At 33.5% G+C, this 19,047-nt stretch overlaps 2 protein-coding genes across 2 annotated transcripts in view; one reads left to right on the top strand and one right to left on the bottom strand.

Annotated features, from left to right (window-relative positions):
* inpp5a (inositol polyphosphate-5-phosphatase A) overlaps nucleotides 1-1,656 on the top strand; it is a 145,455-nt gene extending 143,799 nt beyond the window's left edge. The window contains exon 16 of the mRNA XM_088916039.1: nucleotides 80-1,656. The gene's annotated coding sequence lies outside the window, so the exon portion shown is untranslated. The remainder of the gene's footprint in view (nucleotides 1-79) is intronic.
* Nucleotides 1,657-3,457: 1,801 nt separating this feature from the next.
* Nucleotides 3,458-6,264, bottom strand: nkx6-2 (NK6 homeobox 2). The gene is made up of 3 exons (XM_088916763.1): nucleotides 5,511-6,264; nucleotides 4,779-4,951; nucleotides 3,458-4,262 (listed from the first exon to the last, which is right to left on the bottom strand). The coding sequence occupies exons 1-3, from the start codon at nucleotides 5,923-5,925 to the stop codon at nucleotides 4,014-4,016; spliced, it is 837 nt and encodes a 278-aa protein (XP_088772889.1). The 5' UTR covers nucleotides 5,926-6,264; the 3' UTR covers nucleotides 3,458-4,013.
* Nucleotides 6,265-19,047: the final 12,783 nt, after the last annotated feature.

Genomic DNA, 19,047 nt, shown 5'->3' with positions numbered 1-19,047 from the left:
TACTTATAGATGACTCACTTGAGAAGTTACAGAGTCCCTTTTGTTCTGTTCAATGTGTGCATTTTTTTTTAATGAACAGGGAAGCGGTGCCAATGGGGAGAGAAGATTTTACGAGAAGCAACCCTCTGAGAAGTTAGGAAGTTAGACGTTAGAAAAAAGGAAACACCAGTAGAAGAAAACACACAAATACGTACAAACTGTACAGCTGTACTAATGAATGGAGTTTTCAGTGCCACATTTAGATTGTTGATCGTACACAATGCTTCAACATCTGGACTCTGCTCAAGAAAAGCCTCACATACCTCACTGTCTTGTATGTTCCTCTGACAGAACTGAAATGTGGAATATTTTTAATGTGTCACAGCTTTGTTGCCAAAACTCTAATAGATATCAGAAATACTACGTATTTTAGATACCATATTTACAACTTTTTAGATATGCCTCTACATATAGAAGAAGCTATTTCCACATGTATGATGTATTAAAGTGCAATGCAAAAATTGTATATCTATATTAGTAAGGTTGTTTGTACATTGGATTGTATTGAAGTAGAGGTTTTGATGGTTTTAGTGGAGTTTTCTTTACTGACCAAGGTTTGTGGTCCCTGTGTTAGAATAGATAGGTATTTTCATTTCATAGTTTTTTTTTCTTTACTGATTAATGTGCATACTACACACTGCCATGTTTATGGTTTTGAATCACAGATCAGCTGCTTCTCATTTTATATACTTTTTAAAACTAATTTATAAATCTTACCAAAATTGTATGCTAAAATAAGTATACCTTCCAATATGACTGCTTGGGTGTGTCATCAGCTGATAGTATCTTTAAACCTAGTGATTTTAAAATATTCAACCTGATTTCTATATCAAAGGATATTTACCATTTCCATGGATAATACAAGTATATAAGATATTGTTTATCATATATAGCGTTCACACTTTGTTATTCTTATTCTAACTTATTTCTATGTAATAATATTATGTTTCTGAATGTGAAGTTTTTAGATAGGCTTGGGTATCTTTTAAAAATTTTGTAAACTGTTTTTGTCTATTTTTGTTACTGCATAATGGTGCCAAGTATTGTATACTGAAGAAAAATAATATTGTGGGAGACATCATAACTTAGTTTAGTCCAACTGTAAGTAAAATTTGGCTTAATTATAAGTTGTATATGTTCAAATGCCAGAGAAAAATAAGGAAGAAAATGCATTTTGATTTTTGTATGTAGCTGTTTACAACCTTTAGTGCTGTGTTGCAAATAATTTTCTATCATTGCATTTTACAACATTAAAAAGTGATTAGAGAGTCTGTTGATGAAACACAAATGTTTCTTTCATTGATTTAATTTAGTACACTACAGAGTTCACAGATTTTGTGATGGCATTAGATTGATGCTTAATTTTTTAAATATAAATCACTACGAGTGGGAAATGATTTTGTGTCAGCTGCCAAAATTTATGTTGCCTTAAAAGTGTGATTTGGGTTTTTAGACAAAACTGCTTGTAAAGTTTCTGCAGGTCCCGTGTAACAATGTACCAATGTTTCAATATATTCACTTTTTCTCTTCAAGCAAATAGAGATTCTACCCCATGGACTATATGGCCTCTAGAGTAGGTTCTTTGAGTCTGAAGCAATAAAACCAGTAGACATAAAATGGTGTTCGTCGTTTTTTTTTTAGTTCGTCTATCTGTATTTTTTATATACTGTATGTCTGCACCAGTAATTTAAAAAGGTCTCAGTCAGTCTACAGAGTTGATGATGACTGCTTTAAAGTAATAACAGTCGAAAGTTCACCATTCTGGCTGCACTGGGTTTTAAACTGTAAAACACACAACCTACTTGGAAAACACTTCAAGTGGAAAAAAAGCGCTATACCGCGGCACACGTATATTGCGCTCACACGTTATATATCTCTTTTAAATTACAAATCTGATTACTCTCATCAGTATTGTTCAGTAAACATAATTTTTAAATACAGAACTGAATACGTGGTCAGAACTGAAAAAAAGAAGTTGGAGCAACCTTAGAAACGTCGCGGTTTCGTTCACTTGTTTTCTAGACCGTTTGAATTAAAAAAAACATCATAATGTTAACGAGACAGAATTGCAGGATGCTTGTTAATCTAGAAATTTCACCAGAGTTCTTAAAACGTTGTTAAAAAATATTTTTTACATGAGGCATTTTGTCTAGATTATAAGGAGAATGAGAATAGTAACTGTAGACAACACATTCAACTGTACTATTTCCTCAATCCTAGTTAGTTACAAAAGGTGAAACATTAAAACGTGGAAATTATTAAATGATATTATCGATCACCACGATTTTTAATTGCGTAGTGTTTTATATAGACTATTTTTTTCACTTTTCGAATGATGTCTTTTTTTTAAAGAAAGAAAAATAGTTCAAAGGCACCTTTTCTGGTTGGGTGTTCAAGGGTGAATTTGCTGAATTTGGGAAATGGCGTGCAAATGTCTTTCGGGGTATTTAACTGTTGCTTTTAAGCATTGAATGTCTAAACGAAGAAAATGAAGAAATATATTTTTTTTAAATTCGATTTCAGAGCATACAATCCTTGCGAGGAGCATTGCATCAGAAAAAGAGTAAACACGTTACACCAGAATATTATTATTAAATAATTTATAAAGGGAGGCGGATATCTTTCTGAGACATGCATATTACTTAAAATCGATATACATGGATTTATACGTGTGATTTAATCTTAACGCCACAACCTAATGGAACAGTAATTTAATCATTTCTCTATTTTTGGACGTCCTTTTTTCGAGCTACATTTGATTGGAGTTCTAACGTCCTCTGCAATTTCTGGTTTTAAAATATAGGAATTATAATTATTAATAGGTTGTGCGGGTGGTTTCAACCGTTAGGATTGAATTTGTGGGTGTTTCCGCGTGAAGGAAGAAAATAAATTAAAGGGAATCTCAACCTATTGAAAGACATTTCAATATATATCTGTAAAAAAATTGGAAGACGAATTACCGTAACAAAACCATTGAAGTTCTTCTAATTAAACTGATCTTGTTTATTGCATCTGTAATTTGATTTTGAAACGTCAGGAAAAGCCCAAAGATTCCATTCATAATTACCACTTGAAAATACAATTGAAAATGACCACCTTTTTACAGTTTTGTGTAAAACCATTGTGCATATTGCAAAAATCCTTGTCGGTTTAATATATATTATAAGGAATTGAAAGAGTTAATTGCTAACATTAAATTCAAATAACTCATCTTATTCCATTCTCACAGTAACAATATGTTAAGGATTCCAAATACCTCGGATACATTTCGAGCGCTAAGAGGTTACCCCATGTATAACAAGACTTTTGAATAAGAATACTAAAAATATATGTAAAGTGAGGTGCTGCTATTAAATAGAGGTGATTACTTAAGAATTACACGGATAAAACATCAAAATAAGATATTTTAAAGCAAAATGTTGTTAAATAATTTATTGATAATACAAAGTGTTTTCCAACTCTTGTGGAATCAATAATATTATCTTTTTTTCAACATAAAAGAATTTTCCAATTTTTCTATTTTGTTTAATGAGGTAAAAACATAAATTCCTTCAAATGGTAAAAATCTGTTGTTGTGGAGAACATTAAAGTTTTTTTTTTACATTATAATAAACAACATTTGCACTTTTTACATATACCAGATTGATGGATTTAAACCTATACAGAACAGGAATTATATATATATATATGAAACTGATTGTTAGGTGCCACGATTCTGTAAAACAAAAAAAGTGAAGATTTGGAAAACGCCTGAACAAAAATAAAAGTTGCATTCCATGTTCTGTATACCGTTGTTTAAGTACATAACTTAGTAAAAAATATATACATCTCACATACATTATCGTCTGTACAACACTTATCACTTACAACACCAAGTTGCATTTCTCGACTCGTTTTTAAACATTGTATACCCTGGTTAAATCAGCTTTAAAAGCGTATTGGAATATTTGAAAGTCTTTGTACATAATGTGTCATCACAACGTGTCCGAACTGTTACTGCAGGGGCTTATAAGAGCTAAATTCGTGGCTTTGTGTTTTTTCAGCAGTCTCGTTATTTTTTCGTCATCAGAATTTGGGTCCAGAGGTTTATTATATTCGTCATCATCCTCATTGTCCGAACTTTCCTTCAACTTTTCTGTTTCTGAATCGTGTTTCTTTTTGGCTGATGCCATTTCCGCCGCGTGTCTCTTCCTCCATTTGGTTCTCCTGTTTTGAAACCATACCTGTTGAAATTCAAGAAACTGTGTTAAACCTATAAAAATGAGCATACAGTACGTGTTACTTCTACCTCTTTCATTTCAATTATTTGTTTCTGTTGCAAATACGTGTTTATTAACAATAAAGACGAATAAAGTAAAGTATTATTATTATTATTATTAGGTTGCTGATTGTTGTACGTTTTTTAATAGAAACTTAAGATTTTCACTCATTGTGAAAGCAGTCTAGCTTTTTTATGTGCATTGACGGTTATGTCTTCACATATCACACAGTAAATTTAGCTATGTCTGAACGGAAAGTTTTATTTTTCTTTCCAATTCCCACTAGTGCAGTCTTCCGCTTATATTCTGATAAAAACATCAATAATATTTTTTTGTAATTCAGAACATTTTGAAAATCATAAGTTGATTTATAAGGTCGATCTTCGCACTGGGGACGGAATGGCTATTTTGCTTTCAATCCTTTTCAATGTGTTATACATTTATAAAGTCAAACTACGGTGAAAATGAATCAATGCTTACCTTCACTTGACTCTCCGTCATACCCAGAGAATAAGCTAAGCGAGCTCTCTCGGGTCCTGCCAAGTATTTTGTCTGTTCAAACGTTTTCTCCAACGCAAAAATTTGTTGTCCTGAAAATGTAGGTCTAGAATGTTTCTTCTTTCCGTCTTTATCAAGAACCATGTTAGTTTGCGCTAAAATAAATATAAAAGGCGAGTTAACATACACTTGTTAAATGAAGGCACACATACACCTTTGATTTAACCTAACAGTAAAACTCTTAAAGTTAAGGAAAACAAAAGAAAAAAAACGTTTAAAACAAGCGTGGTTTAACAGCAGTGTAACCATAGAAAAGACAACTTAGAAAAAACATTAACTAAACTCTCTAACAGAAGAATTATACTTTTTAATGTCATTTTTCTTTCAAATACAAGATGGTGCTTTTTCAAAACACATTTGAAAAAATCCATTAATATAAAAGAAATTATTTTGTTTTAAAATCTCTGTCGTTCTCTATAATTTTTAAAATCTTCCAAGAAAGTATAGTCTCCCTTTTCCAAAAACTGGTTCCATCTAAAATGCCTCCAATGTTTAAATGTATGCTTTCTCTTTTAGCTATCAATTTTATTTCAAAAGATGCTAAGTGATTGTATTCTTAGCATGCTGTGCATTCTGCTTTAATTAAAAGTTGTTTCCCCCTTTGAAAGTCACAGTCACCAGAAATTGCATATATACAAAACAGAAGAAACTTACCCGGACATGGGACTCGCGGGTCTCTCCAGGGCGATCCCTGCATTACACCAGGCCAAAATATTGGAGCTCTCCCCGGGAGTTCCGTCAGAGGTTTTGGATATCGGGAAACAGCAGCCGGGTTAAAGTACATTCCTGCTGAAGTGGCAAGTCCATTTATCCTTGGGAGTCCAGAAAGGAGATTTCCGGCTGTAGTTATCGGTCTGCCCAAGATATCACTAATTCCATGTGGCGTCCCCAAAGGGATTTGAGTGTTCAAACTTGTTAGCGAAGGTGCCTTGAAACCTGAGGGATTCTGCAAAGCATAAGGGAATAAAGATGTCTTCATTTCAGCCATGTTATGAAGTGCTGCCAGCGGTGTACTGCCCAGGACGAAAGCACTCTGGCGATTAGTATCCATCTGCCCCACCGCTAACATTTGTGATCATCAACAACCAAAAGCCCCCAGGCTTTAAAACAATTACAAGACCTGTACCGGAGGGGCTTTTGAAGTTGATTTCAGACCCTGCAGTTCAGTGTCTTGGAGATGTTGTCAGTTTCAGTTTCTGAGTTCAGATACAAGAGTTAAAAGTTTCGTTGCGAAGTAACTTCTGAGGTCGAAGCCGCTATCAAAGAAGTCGGTCTTTGATTTCAGACAGTCACTTTGTCGCATCTGTCCAGAATGAATATCCACTTGGAAGTCAGAAGATCAGATGATGTTTTTTAGTGCTTTTGATAGTTAGCATCAGGGTCGACTTTCCTGTGAAATTGACTCAAGCTGAGATCAGAACAGAGCGGGATGCACTGATAACCACACTGCCACCTGCATGTTCATATCTCCCATTGGATAAAATTGACTGAGGGTGCACTGTGATTGGCGCACCGACTCAGACACTTTACATACACGTCACTTGAACAAAGCAGAACTCTATGAAGGTCTTATTGTACTGCTATTAATGATGCAGCATACTATAGAATTCATTGTTTTAAGATTTGACAAAAAAAAAGATATATTTACTTTTGTAACCAATGATCGCAGGCAAAGTAAGTATATTAATCTGAATAAAAATATGCCGGATGATGTTTAATGGCAAATGTATGCACATATATCTCTTAGCAGTAAGAGTAGCCCTAATATCTGAATTTTTAAACGTTTTCCCTTTTTTTCTAAAACAAAAAGGCACGGCTCGACGTAATTTTACTTTTACACATTTTATGTTCATTGTAAAGGTGCACTCCAACAATCACTACAGTTAAACGCGTTGATCATATGTATCGAATTTGTGTAAACGCAGAAATTGTTTGAAACGATTGATACATTATTTAAAAAAACGTGAAGTATCTTCTTAAAATTGATGCCCCAAAAGGTAGTAATGACATATTTTGAAAAGATGTGGCAATATTTCGAGGAATATCCGGTCATAATTTCTAAAAATTCTTTATTTCATTTCCTAACGTAACTCACCAATGTGAAATATTTTGAATTTTAATACAAAACATGCAAAATGTTCTGTTTAGGCTAAAAGCTGGAGATGTTTGTATCGTTTTATGTTGCATTTCACGATTGTGTTTCACCACATTTCACTTCATACACGGTACAGTATCTTTATCTAGAAACATAATCGTGTCATAATATATATTTATGCTTATATAAATTAAAATTCGTTTTATATGAATATTTTAAATGCAAGAAAATGTTTTTCTCAGATTTACCACTTTGAAAGTTCACCCTCGTAATGCATTTTATGCTTAGTCTGTGTTCGGTACTGTATGCATTTACAAGAAATTACTTTGAAATCTATTGGCGGTTGTAGCAGCTTTGTTAACGTTTTCATCTGCATTGCGTTCATGTGTATTTCTAATTATTCTGAGGCAATAATTTCAATAATTTCTGCGCACAAAGAACGTGACAGAGCTTTTTTTGGTTTTAATTTTTCTTTACTGTAATTACCAATATACAACTTGTCATCTTATAACAGAAAGGTGACCCATACCTCAAAAAGCGCAGGGCCCTCCCGAGTTCTGGTTTCACCTCTGTTAATATTTTAAGGAGATGTAAAAAATATTTTAGTATGGAATATGCTCATGTTGGCGTTTGAAAAGATTCAGGAAATGAACCATGGGACATCAAACAGTAAAGAAAACAGAATTTCCATAAAGTAACTTCAATGGTTTTTAATTTTACGCTCTCCAACTTCATGACTAAATGTTAAATTCTTGTCTCGCTAACCACAGTTTACCGCACAGGCTGTGAAAGATAAATCGCAAATATAAAGAGAAAACAGGTTAAAATTAGAGTTCTTCGAAGCTTTAAAGAGTATGATTTTTTCATTATTTTACTTGTATAATGACACATTTTTTAAAAGTTGCTGTTACATAACCTCTGTAGATGGGCCTTTATACATAAGCTATATTAGAAAATATATCAGAAAAATGTATCAGTAAACTAACTACATTTTTCGAATGTTAATTTGATTAATAATACTTCTGTGTTTAACATTTCTGTGCATCAACCTTATATTAGAATAATTTTATGCTACAGAGTATGGTCCACGTTCGTTTACATGCATGCTACATCAACCATGTACATTTTCATACAGTAGAGAACAACCTGAAATACAGCGTTTCGATTGAAAACAGTTGAACGTCGTCTTCCAGTTGATTTCCAGTTGTCTTTCTAGTCGAGGCTGCTACAAAATCTATTATTTTTTTCTGTGTAAATACATTATATTATTTTACATTACAATAATTAGTTATATATTTACTAGTCTTCACTTTTATTTTTCTCCAAATATAGCATATTAAAACAAAACAAAACATTAAGTACCCTTCATTCAATAATATAACATTCGTTTGTTTTTTATTTGTACAAGAGCTATTCTGAAATTCAGACAAGTTTGTTTTTTAGCTAGAGGGCGAGTTTATAATTTGAATTAGTGCGTTGCCACAAAGATAAACAATTAAAAAAATAATCAGGGTTTGCCTTTCTGCATACTGAGAAGAAATCCAAAGTCTTAAAGATCCAAATAGCAATTAAATTCTTTCTTCCAATAATTGTTTTCTAGAGTTTCTCTAGCGAGAGCAAACCGCGGATTTCTAGGGGTCTCTCGGGCTTCTTGTTTTTCGTTTCAGAGAAAACAAACTTGAATTGACTAGTAGACGACGACATTCATTAATCTTTTATTTTGATTACCGAGATCCCAAGAATCCATTATTATCAATATTAGTATCCCAAGTGTTAGTAAGTAAAGAAGACAATCCTAATTGATATGTTTAATATAAACATAAATATACTTTGAAATAACTTTTATTCTTTAATTTAATGTAAATAGCAGAAATCATTATGATTATATTTTATTAGATTAAATCAGTAGGCAGATTACATTATATACTATAATTATGACAACAGCCGATTATACGCCGTATTGGTTAGTTTCTACCTCATCTATCACCTCGATCTAACTACTCAACCTCCTCAATGCAGTTTTCCAAATCATAATTCTCACGCTGTTTCGGTATTGACATAAATGTGATTCTCCCGGTTATCGCGGTAAATCTCAGATGTGAAATATAGAAAACATCCAGAAAAAGAATTATACAGGATTCAAGAGTCACCTAGTGGCTAAAAATACAAAACGCATGTATTAATTCTACTATTCATTATTCTGGAAAACATTTTGCTCAGAGAAGTGATTATGAGTACTCTTTAGGTTAACCTCCATAAATATTATTATATACTTACACAATATGATAATCATAAGTATTACCGCTTATAATGTATTACATTAACAACAGACGTTAAGTTATAACATCGTATGTAATCATGTTCCATTTTTCAAAACAAAGACTCATCGTTCATCCCTTTTTTAATTTGCACACAAACTACATTATACAGTGAATAAACCAAGAGTATATTCATTATTGTAATAATTACAACTACTGCTCCTAGTGATGATAATAAAGGTTCATTTTTTCCCCTTTGGAGTTCATTTTCAACGGCTCTGGGTATGCCGAGTAGTCGGCATTTGAAGTAAGCATACTATGCCCCCTGGTGCTGCTTCCAAGCAGTGGCATTACATTTGTAAATTGAGTTCAATTCTATTTCACAGTAACTGCTGCTTGTTCACCACTATAAACGGGCACTAAAAAGTAGCAGTGACTTGCTGTATCACAGGGTCTGTGTAATATGTGATAGTTGTGGGGGAGTGACATTGATGTTAAAAAAGATCACCAGCACAGCGTGTATTTCAGTGTCAAGTGTAACAAGTATCAAATGGTATAGTAGTATCCACAGTAGTTTGGATGTGGAGATTGATTTACCTTTCTTTATATATGGTAATGGAGGTGGGGTGTTTTAAAGAGGAGGAAATATTTGTCAGTAGACAGATTATTTTTAAAACCTTTATTGGTGATGTTAGAGGTGATAAGAATTCTGCATATTTACAGAGCCTAGAAAACCTTGTCTATGAAATGAGCTTTTACTGAGCACTGATATTGTTGGCCTAGTAAAGGGCACAGGTTTCAATTAAGATGTTCATTAGTTAAGGTGGTTCATGTACTCAACCCCAGAAAAGCTTAAAATGTAACAAGGAGAAATCAGTAAATAATTTTCTTCAAAAGGGACAGCAATTTAATAACCTTTGTGCAGGTGGTTTGTCTTCTTGTCTTGTCTTCTATGGATGTTCTAGTCTAACCGCCCAGCCTCACTGGGGTATGCAGTTGGCTGCTCCTTTTTAACATTTCCTGACATGCAGGTCAGAAGAACGTGATCCTAATGTGTGGCCATGGCGTGCAATCAAGCTTTTTAAAACATTTTGGGGAAAATGAACATGAGGTACTGCTGCCATGATTGAAACCGGTTGTCATTCTGCCTTTTTTCTGTTTTTATTTTATAAACTGCACCTAGAGTAAATCACTGAACTCCCATTCATCTCCCAGGAAGCTGGCACACTCGAGGGTAGCTGAGCATGACAATTCCTCTTGTTCCTTTTAGGGAACTGTCATCGTCGAAAACAGGAGAGCTCTGCAGATAAGATGCAGAAGCAAATGGGAACACCTGCCTCATCCCATGGATGTTTCCTGCCACTCAGCTGTAGTGAAAAATGTACTAGGTAGCATGGTGTAGACAGATAGTCCACCTGTACAACCTTCGTTTATTTAAGGAGAACCTAACAACACAAGTACTGTAAGCCCCTGCCTTGTGCCGTTGCATGCTGAGATAGGTCCTGGCTCCCCTGACCCTGGATTGGATAAGGCAGTAAAAAACCGGATGGTGTTAGTAAGCATTTGTAGTGGTTGTGTGTTGAAATATCTTAACCAGAATTTGATGCAATGTGAAATGCATGCTGCAATTAACTGAAACCTGAGTATTTCAAGATTATTAAGTAAAAACACAAAAACAAATAAGCATATTAACCCTGATACAGAACTCATGTATGTGTCTCGTCCCTGTCTGTGTCTCACGGAGAACGAGATGGGGAATGCGAAAAAGACAAATTCCTAATACAAGAAATTGTATATGGCCAATAAAGTGATCTTATCTTATGTATGTTTAATTGAGTTCTTGTAAGTGTGTCTTTTCCTATTATCTCCACTAGGTGAGGATGTTGTATAAAATGCAAAGAAACTTTTACACGAAACAGAAAAGATGCTTTTCGATTTTTGAAAAAAATAAACACTGGTGAAAAAATTTAACAAAGATTAATTAATACATTTTAATCTGCAGATCCCTCCAATACTGTCTTGGCTATGTGTCTGTGTTTCAAAATTTAACAATATATTGCAGATTCTCCAAAAGACAAATGTGCATCCAGTATGGTAAGAAGAGATGACAATCCCACCTTACTAATACCTACAATCAAACCTTAGCTTTTCTTTGCATGTATACATAAAGTTAATATGAAAAACTGCATGTGATTTGTTAAGCAAGTATTTAATATCATTTGTTTACAAACGACTGGATCTGATGTCCGTCTTTTAACTCTCCTGCTAGTTTTAAAACACTAACAAGGGATTTTCATATTGTTTCTCCAGAACAAAATTTGTTTCCAGTTTTTAGAATGTATGTCTAAACATTTCAGGTTGCAAATTGAGCGTGGAAAATGCAGGTGTGGAGAAGAAAATTGTTTTTAATGTAGTTTAGGAAATCTAATTGTAGTTTAGGAAATCTAATTGGAAACAGAAAAAATGGAACACATTTTGTGCTGGAATTCTTGTCAGGTTTTCAAGGACTCAGTATCTTTTCCCAGTCCATAGGAAAGTGCATATTAGATTTCCTTCCCAAGGATCCTCCATCTGTAGGGCTATTTAATTGTCTCCTCCTGCCATTTCTCCTAAGTTATGCTTAATAAAACAAAATACTATTCCATCTGTTCCATGGATACGTGTCCAAGCTGGCTGTCACAGACAATATGACTGAGGCCAAGGCTGTTTTCATTAATCCAAGTAGGATGTGTGCTCCATGGAACAGAATAATATTTGTAGTCAAATTTCCCCCATAGGACCCTAATTTATGAGAAAACAGATACAGGCTTATGTAGTTGAATCACGAACGTATCTTCCAGACCTTTTTATTACAAGTTTTTTTTCCATAGTTCTGCCAAGCTTATATATTATAATATATATTATTGCCTTATAATTTATAGGCAATAAATGTTGGAATTAAGCAGTATGGTCAGAAATCCTCAGATGGCTTAACAAAGATTGTGTGAAAGGTAGATATTGAATTTTTACTTCTCCTAATGTCAGGACATACTTGGAAGAAGACAAAGTCTCCTCCAGATCCTATCTGATAGTCAATTTATTGACACCAGCGTATGAAGTAGGGGAAAAGAGAATCAAAGTATGAATCACATGATACATTTCTTTATTGTGGTTTTAATTTTTTAGTGGATAGATGTGTCTCAAGAGATAGTGGAAATGACTTAGCCATTGGTCTATGCATCGTAGCCCAAACTGACTTTCTGTGGAACAGACTCTGTGTAAAACAAAAGGTCACTATGAAAGGACAAGAAATATTTCTGGTTCACATAAATCTACGTGCTTAGATTCAGGAGCTTTACATATAAATATAATCAATTTAAACCTAATTTATAATAAGGAATTATTCAGATTTAAAATTATAAAAATAAAAAAAACAAAAAGGAATTGAGTAGTATATTGTACTGTAGTTCAGGTGGGTAGCTGCGTCAGCATGCGTAGGCTGCAAAGGAACAAGTAATAGGTTTATTCCATGCTGAAAAGAGAAGAAAGAAAACACAATGTTTCGGCCGTGGAGCCTTCTTCAATATTGAGGTATTTTTCCTCAGTGATGCCAGATGCCACATTTCTGCATTTTGTCAGTTCTACACAAGATGGCAATGCACACTTACGACGAATTCACAGATCATTACTTTGTTGTGAGAACATTACTTTTCACTTAATAAGAAGGATGAGGTTTGACATGCACTTTGATGGAAGCTTAATAGTGTTCCTGTGCTTTTCTGTGCCCAGTTTTGGAACATTTACAAATTTACAGTGAACTGTGAAGATCAGGCACAGACTGTCATTAAAATCGTCTCTAATGGGTACTAAGTGCCTTGAATAATATGTATTATCTGAATTTTGGCTTCTCAAAGTCATTAAAGACTGTTTAAATAAAATGAAGACTATAATACCATTTAAGTTCTCATATGTTTTATCCATTTTAATGTTCTTACTGTATTAATCCTTCTCTTGGCTACCATTAAGACTCATCACTCTTTTAAAAGAGCTTCCAGTAATCAGATAAGAAAAAACGTTTTGAAATAACTGAGAAGTCCTCAGAATAGACAATACATGCTGGGAAATGAAGGGTACTTTTTTCCTGAAACACATGCTATACCATAATACAACAAAACCCATCAGGAAAACAAAAGAAGAATTACACAATTCAAATATATTTACATTTGCTTCAGTGATAAAATAAGCAAGTCTTCATCAGAAAAAGTGAAAATGATATTTTGTAGCAAGAACATACATATATAGAATACCGTATATGATATAGTGTAAACTCTATATTATCATGTTTACTGATATTAAGTAAATAATTCCTTTCAGATATACACATCTGTAATGTATCAGACCTTTGCAACTATTTCATCTATATTTTGCAAATAGTCAAAGGGTATTTCAACAGCACACACCTGTGATAAAACCAAAACTTAAATGCATCTTTGTATCTGTAAATTGCAATGAAATGAGTGAATAAGCATTAGAGAGAAAATAAAGTAAAGCACCAAAGTATTGAGTGATGTTTTTCCAAGTTTTATTGGCAACTGATATTTGTTTAATGTGCATAAACACAGAGTTGATATTTAGTTTTAATATAGTACTCATAAAGCTTTTAATCATCAGCCTTGATTAAATTTGATATATTAGATAAAAAATATAAATTAGAAGTAATTAATATTTTACATTTCAAAATACAAAATTAAACGCTTAAAGGAATGAGCAAAAATGACCATGTGTGATGAAGTAAAGCAGCATTGCATCAATTCTGAATGAACAATATTGGATTTGTCAGTAAGGAAGGTTGTAAGAATCTTAACATAACTTTCCCATCAAGAAAAAAACATTTTATTAGTTAGGAAAAACACTAATTAAGACGGACCAGAGGCGTGATACAAACAGTGAGCTTTACTGGGGTAACCAGTTTGGTTGAGGGGCACAACAAGGTGTCCATAAGGACAATTCTGTCGGATCCCCCTGACCCTCCTTACTATCTAACGATGAAAGCAGCATCACGACTCTTGTAAGACACTTTTACTGGCTCAACTCTTTGGTCTGTCTCTTTAAAGGACAAAAATATTCCAATTAAGTGATATTTGACTAGACTGACTTTACATTTAGAAAGAGGGGCTGTGTTCTTATACTTATGAAATAATTTATTTCCTTTTACCGGAATCCTATGAGGAAGAGAAACCTCTCTGTGTTGTGTTTGTGATGTATAATTTGGTACAGGGAAAGATTTCTCTGCAGTTTAGCATCAGTTTCAAGACTGGCACTGTCATGAGTAGGGCCTTTTATGTTAAAAGAATGACTTAATGATTACATAATAATAATAATAATAATAATAATAATAATAATAATATCCTTTCACTTACATAGTTCTTTTCTGGACACTCTACTCAAAGCGCCTTACATGTAATGGGGACTCTTATCCACAACAACCAATGTGTAGCAGTGTGGCACCCACCCGAATGATGGCCAGTACACTCACCACACATCAGTTATCAGTGGTGTGAAGAACAGAGTGAGGAAGCCAATGCATTTATAGGGATTATTAGGAGGCCACGATTGGTGAAGGGGTAACACCCCTACTCTTTTTGAGAAATGCCCTGGGATTTAATTATCTTAGAGAACCAGGACCTCGGTTTAAATCTCATCCAAAGAACAGTACCATGTTTTACAGTAGTGTCCTATACTGGGGCATTAGGACCTACACAGACCACAGGGTGAGCGAGCGTGCCCTATTGTTCCTACTAACACCTCTTCCAGCAGCAACCTTACTTTTCCAGGAGGTCTCCATCCAGGTACTGACCAGGCTCACATCTGCTTAGCTTCTGTGGGTTGCCAGTTGCAACCCTAATGAATAATAAGTAGTGCAACAGCTTATAGACATGAAATTAAGGGTGGAGTAACCTGAAGTAAATTATACAATAATGAAAAAATAGTGCTCTGTGTGATGATATCCTACTTAACAGTGAGCAAATAGGACTGGTTGTGATTCTGTAAAAAATGTTCTTAAAAATAGCATGGTTATAAAATGTAAGAAGAAGCACAAAAAGACCTTACAGCAGCAATGCAAACAATTTGTTTGCGCTGCAGTGTCTTCTGAAACTGGCTAAGAATGATGAAAATCTATTTAGGATTCTGAAATTGTGCACAATGCCTGCACGATACACAGTTCAGGCTTGTGTAGTTACTTGAATAGTTAGACTAACAAAAGTGTCCCATACATCAATATTATTAATATGCTGCTAAATGAATCCAAAACAAATTTCCAATAATTATATAACGAAATGACAATAATATGAAATGTGGGAATTAAGGAGAACCTAATTAAATGAGGAAACTGTAACAAGTGAAATAACATTGATGCCCTACATCATCTGAATATGAAATTACTGTGTTAAATGGGATCTGTTTATTGACTTTAGGGAGTATATAAAAAGTATAAAATTTTTTCTCCATTTTGTTTCATTTTCTGTGTTTGGAAGATTGATAACTGAGCTGGACTGATTTACCTCACGTGAGGTTCTTATGTCCATTTTGGCAATATCAGCTTTTTATTCATTATAAAACACATTTTCAGCTTGACCTTGATTTCTTTGGCCTAATACTGTATGTACATCACCTGCCACTACTTTCTGTGTGCGTAGGTGAAGATTTGCAGCTATTCAAAAGAGCCACTTAGTACTTTATGGACATTGTTGCCAATTGACTCAAGTTCATATATTTTACAGAAGTCTCACCGTCTCGTCTCCAAAAGAATCTCATTACATTGTGTCGTTCTTCCAATAACAATAACAGAGATTTTCTGTGTTTGAATTATGGGGTGACAAGAGTTGATGTAACTTGCACATATTCTCTGCTGCCAAAGCCTGCAGCTTTTCTGTTGAAAATCAGCAGCTCAGATCACATCACAAAACAGTGCCACCAGTTCATATCAAACATAATCTCCTGTGCTGTCTTTGTTCTCTTGAATAATGATCCAAAACACACAGCACGTTAGGATAGAGAATTGCCATAATGCCTTGCTGGGTCAAAATATACAAGAATAGCTGTGAGCTTCACAGCAGTTATTCTCTGTCTGTCTCACTCCAGGGCACACATTCACCATGTAGAGACAGCTGGCAATATCTTCTTATACCCAAATGGCAGCTGCTCAGCTAACTCAGTCAAGTGTGAATGTCGTAATCTTATGTTAACCTGTTGCATAGCTGTGGGTCACACTCCAGAGAAAAGTAGTCACACACGGGAGAGTTTTTCATTTATTTATTGTTTTAACAGCAGTAAACATTTTAGATTTGGACAAACCATTTATTTTAAGTATTTCAGTACTGTAATTCTTTCTTACCGATTCAATCAATACAGTGAAAGCAGGATGGACAATAAACAATAGAGAGGATTTGTAGCTACAGTATTTACTGACCTGAAGACCATTCTTGAACACCATTCTGTGCAAAGCATATAGACAATAAGATGTATACAGTTGTATAAAACAACCTTTTGTTTTATATGTTTTCCTGGTGGGATGAGACATTGCTTGTATCTATTTAATTGGAGCCATTTGGATTATCAAAAAATATTTTCTCTTTTCAAATTAAGTCTAAAAAATACATTTTGTTCAGTACACGATTAAATCGAAATACAAGGTTTGTTTTCTTGTACAAGCAATAGAATGAAGTTTAATGCTCTTCCTCTTCCTGAGGATTCAGACACCTCTTCTGAATATGTTGTACTTTTCTTTTGACTGTTGTGATTCAGAAGTTATGTAAGATCTGCATTTTTGAGTACGAAAAAAACTTGCAAAGATTCCAATCAAGTAAATTTGTTAGTTCAATTAATGAAAGAGCTCAACTGGAACAAAAACAGCAGGTGTGTGGGTCCCAGGGTTATGAACGCCTGTTCTAGGGGATAACTAAAATGGAAAGTTTAATCTGGCTAGAATTTTAGTGGTTTAGCCGTTCATTGCGTTGCTGAAGTTGTAACACATTTTTACATTTTAAATAGAATTCAGAGAAAATAGGAAAAAAAGTATTCACAAATATAATACTCCTGGTCATACTAACACTGCTGCCACTACGAAAATTTAAAAAGCACACAAATTATTTTCTAAATAATTTTATTTGTGTTTAAAATTTTATTTTGCCTGTATTTAAGCAAGCATATTAATTAAGGATCACACTTCAGAAATTAAAAAAAACATAAGAACTCAAGGTTCAAGAACAGAACATTTTTTTTAATAAAAAAATAAACCTCTGTAGTCATAGGACACATACACAGGCTTTCAGTAAAATGAATAAGATAAATGTAATGTATTCTGTAATAGGTATATTATGTGAGTAGGTGCAGAATAATTAGTATTAAGAACAAAAAATCCTGAATTTTGATTAACTGTCTGAAGATGAAGCTGAGCCACAGCCAAATGGACTTTTAAAATTGTTTTAAACTTTTTCTGACAGTATGATTATTAATGTGTAGTAAGTGATAAGTAGTGATTTTTGCATGCATTTAAAGCATTGTTGGTGTTCTGATCGTGTTTTTTAACTACAGTGCCTTTAGCAATAATACAAAACATTGAATATGGAGTGTAAATTTCATTGCTTTTAAGTGGACTAAAACCCCAATGTAACAGTAATCAGAAAGTTACAGTATTTGGTTATTTAATTTTATTTTTGATTTTCTGGCAACATAAACTTGAATATGGTTAGACATGTAAGCAATTGTATTGGGTGTAATTTTACGTAATAAGACTTGGGGTTAAGATATTGAATATACACTAATAGTAACCACATTCAAATTCAGTTTATCTTGATTTAATGATTTAATGATAACTACTCAACTCTACTCGTGTATGCATGCTTTCTATTGGGATTCAGTATACATTTTAAATGTTTTTTAATTAAATGTAGATTTTGTTTTCAAAATTCTATTAATGTTATTTAGATTTCTGTAACTTCTAAAACCTTGTCATATTCTAACTAGTGTTGAATGCTTTGATTTATTCCTGATAATGAGTTTCTACATTTTGATGCAAAATTAAAATGCAACAAATACAACCAAATGCTTTTAATATCCGTCAGTATTATAAGTATTTGTGATACAGAAGCAATCCATAAACCAGGGGTTTCTCAGGGTCTCTAAAATTCTACATGCCTGTGTAATCTGTGCATAATGAAAAGGCTATGGAAGTTGTCTAAAATTGTCTAAATATTTATCACTCATAAATATTGTATTGAAGAGATTTGAATTAGCCTTGTTTTTTAAAGAAAACTTTATATTATGACAAATTGTATTCCTCTAAGTCTTCAATTTATTTTAAAGTCTATTTCCATGTTATTCGATAATAAATTTAACTAATGACTTTTTGAGCTGGTCTTCTGAATAAGTGCCATTGAAAGTTACTGATTCAGCATCATGTCTACTTGATCAATAGCAGACTTGTAATGTTGTGCCAAAGATTAAATTTTGATAAAATCACACTTTGAAAAGAAATAAAAGTAAAAAAGAAACCTGTCCATTTATTGTATTTTTTTACTTAAACCTAAACCACTTGACAAATGACAGCACTAATTCATGGTGCTTTTCTTAATCCTGCAATTCATTTTTATCAAGGTGTTTTGCAATTGTAATTTTTTTTGTTAATGCTATGCTCATTGAGCCTTACAAAATATCACACTACTGACTGCAATGTGAAAAGGTTCAGATATACTGAGGGACCATAAGTATCTAGAAAGTCAGATTCCATCCTTTCTCATTTTAATTCCTATCAAAACTGTTACATGGCTCATTTACTTTTTAATCTTGATGAACTAGA

This window comes from Atractosteus spatula, chromosome 5 (assembly GCF_055471065.1).
Source record: "Atractosteus spatula isolate fAtrSpa1 chromosome 5, fAtrSpa1.hap1, whole genome shotgun sequence".
NCBI lineage: Eukaryota > Metazoa > Chordata > Actinopteri > Semionotiformes > Lepisosteidae > Atractosteus > Atractosteus spatula.
The sequence above is the reverse complement of the archived record's forward strand: the minus strand, read 5'-3'. Positions and strand labels throughout refer to the sequence as shown.

Excerpts from the sequence above, each read along its gene's own strand:
- nkx6-2 (XM_088916763.1), bottom strand. The coding sequence starts at position 5,925 with ATGTTAGCGGTGGGGCAGATGGATACTAATCGCCAGAGTGCTTTCGTC. Across the intron at positions 4,952-5,510 it reads CCCGCGAGTCCCATGTCCGG|CGCAAACTAACATGGTTCTT; the intron begins GTAAGTTTCTTC and ends TATTTATTTTAG. Across the intron at positions 4,263-4,778 it reads TGACGGAGAGTCAAGTGAAG|GTATGGTTTCAAAACAGGAG; the intron begins GTAAGCATTGAT and ends GAATTTCAACAG.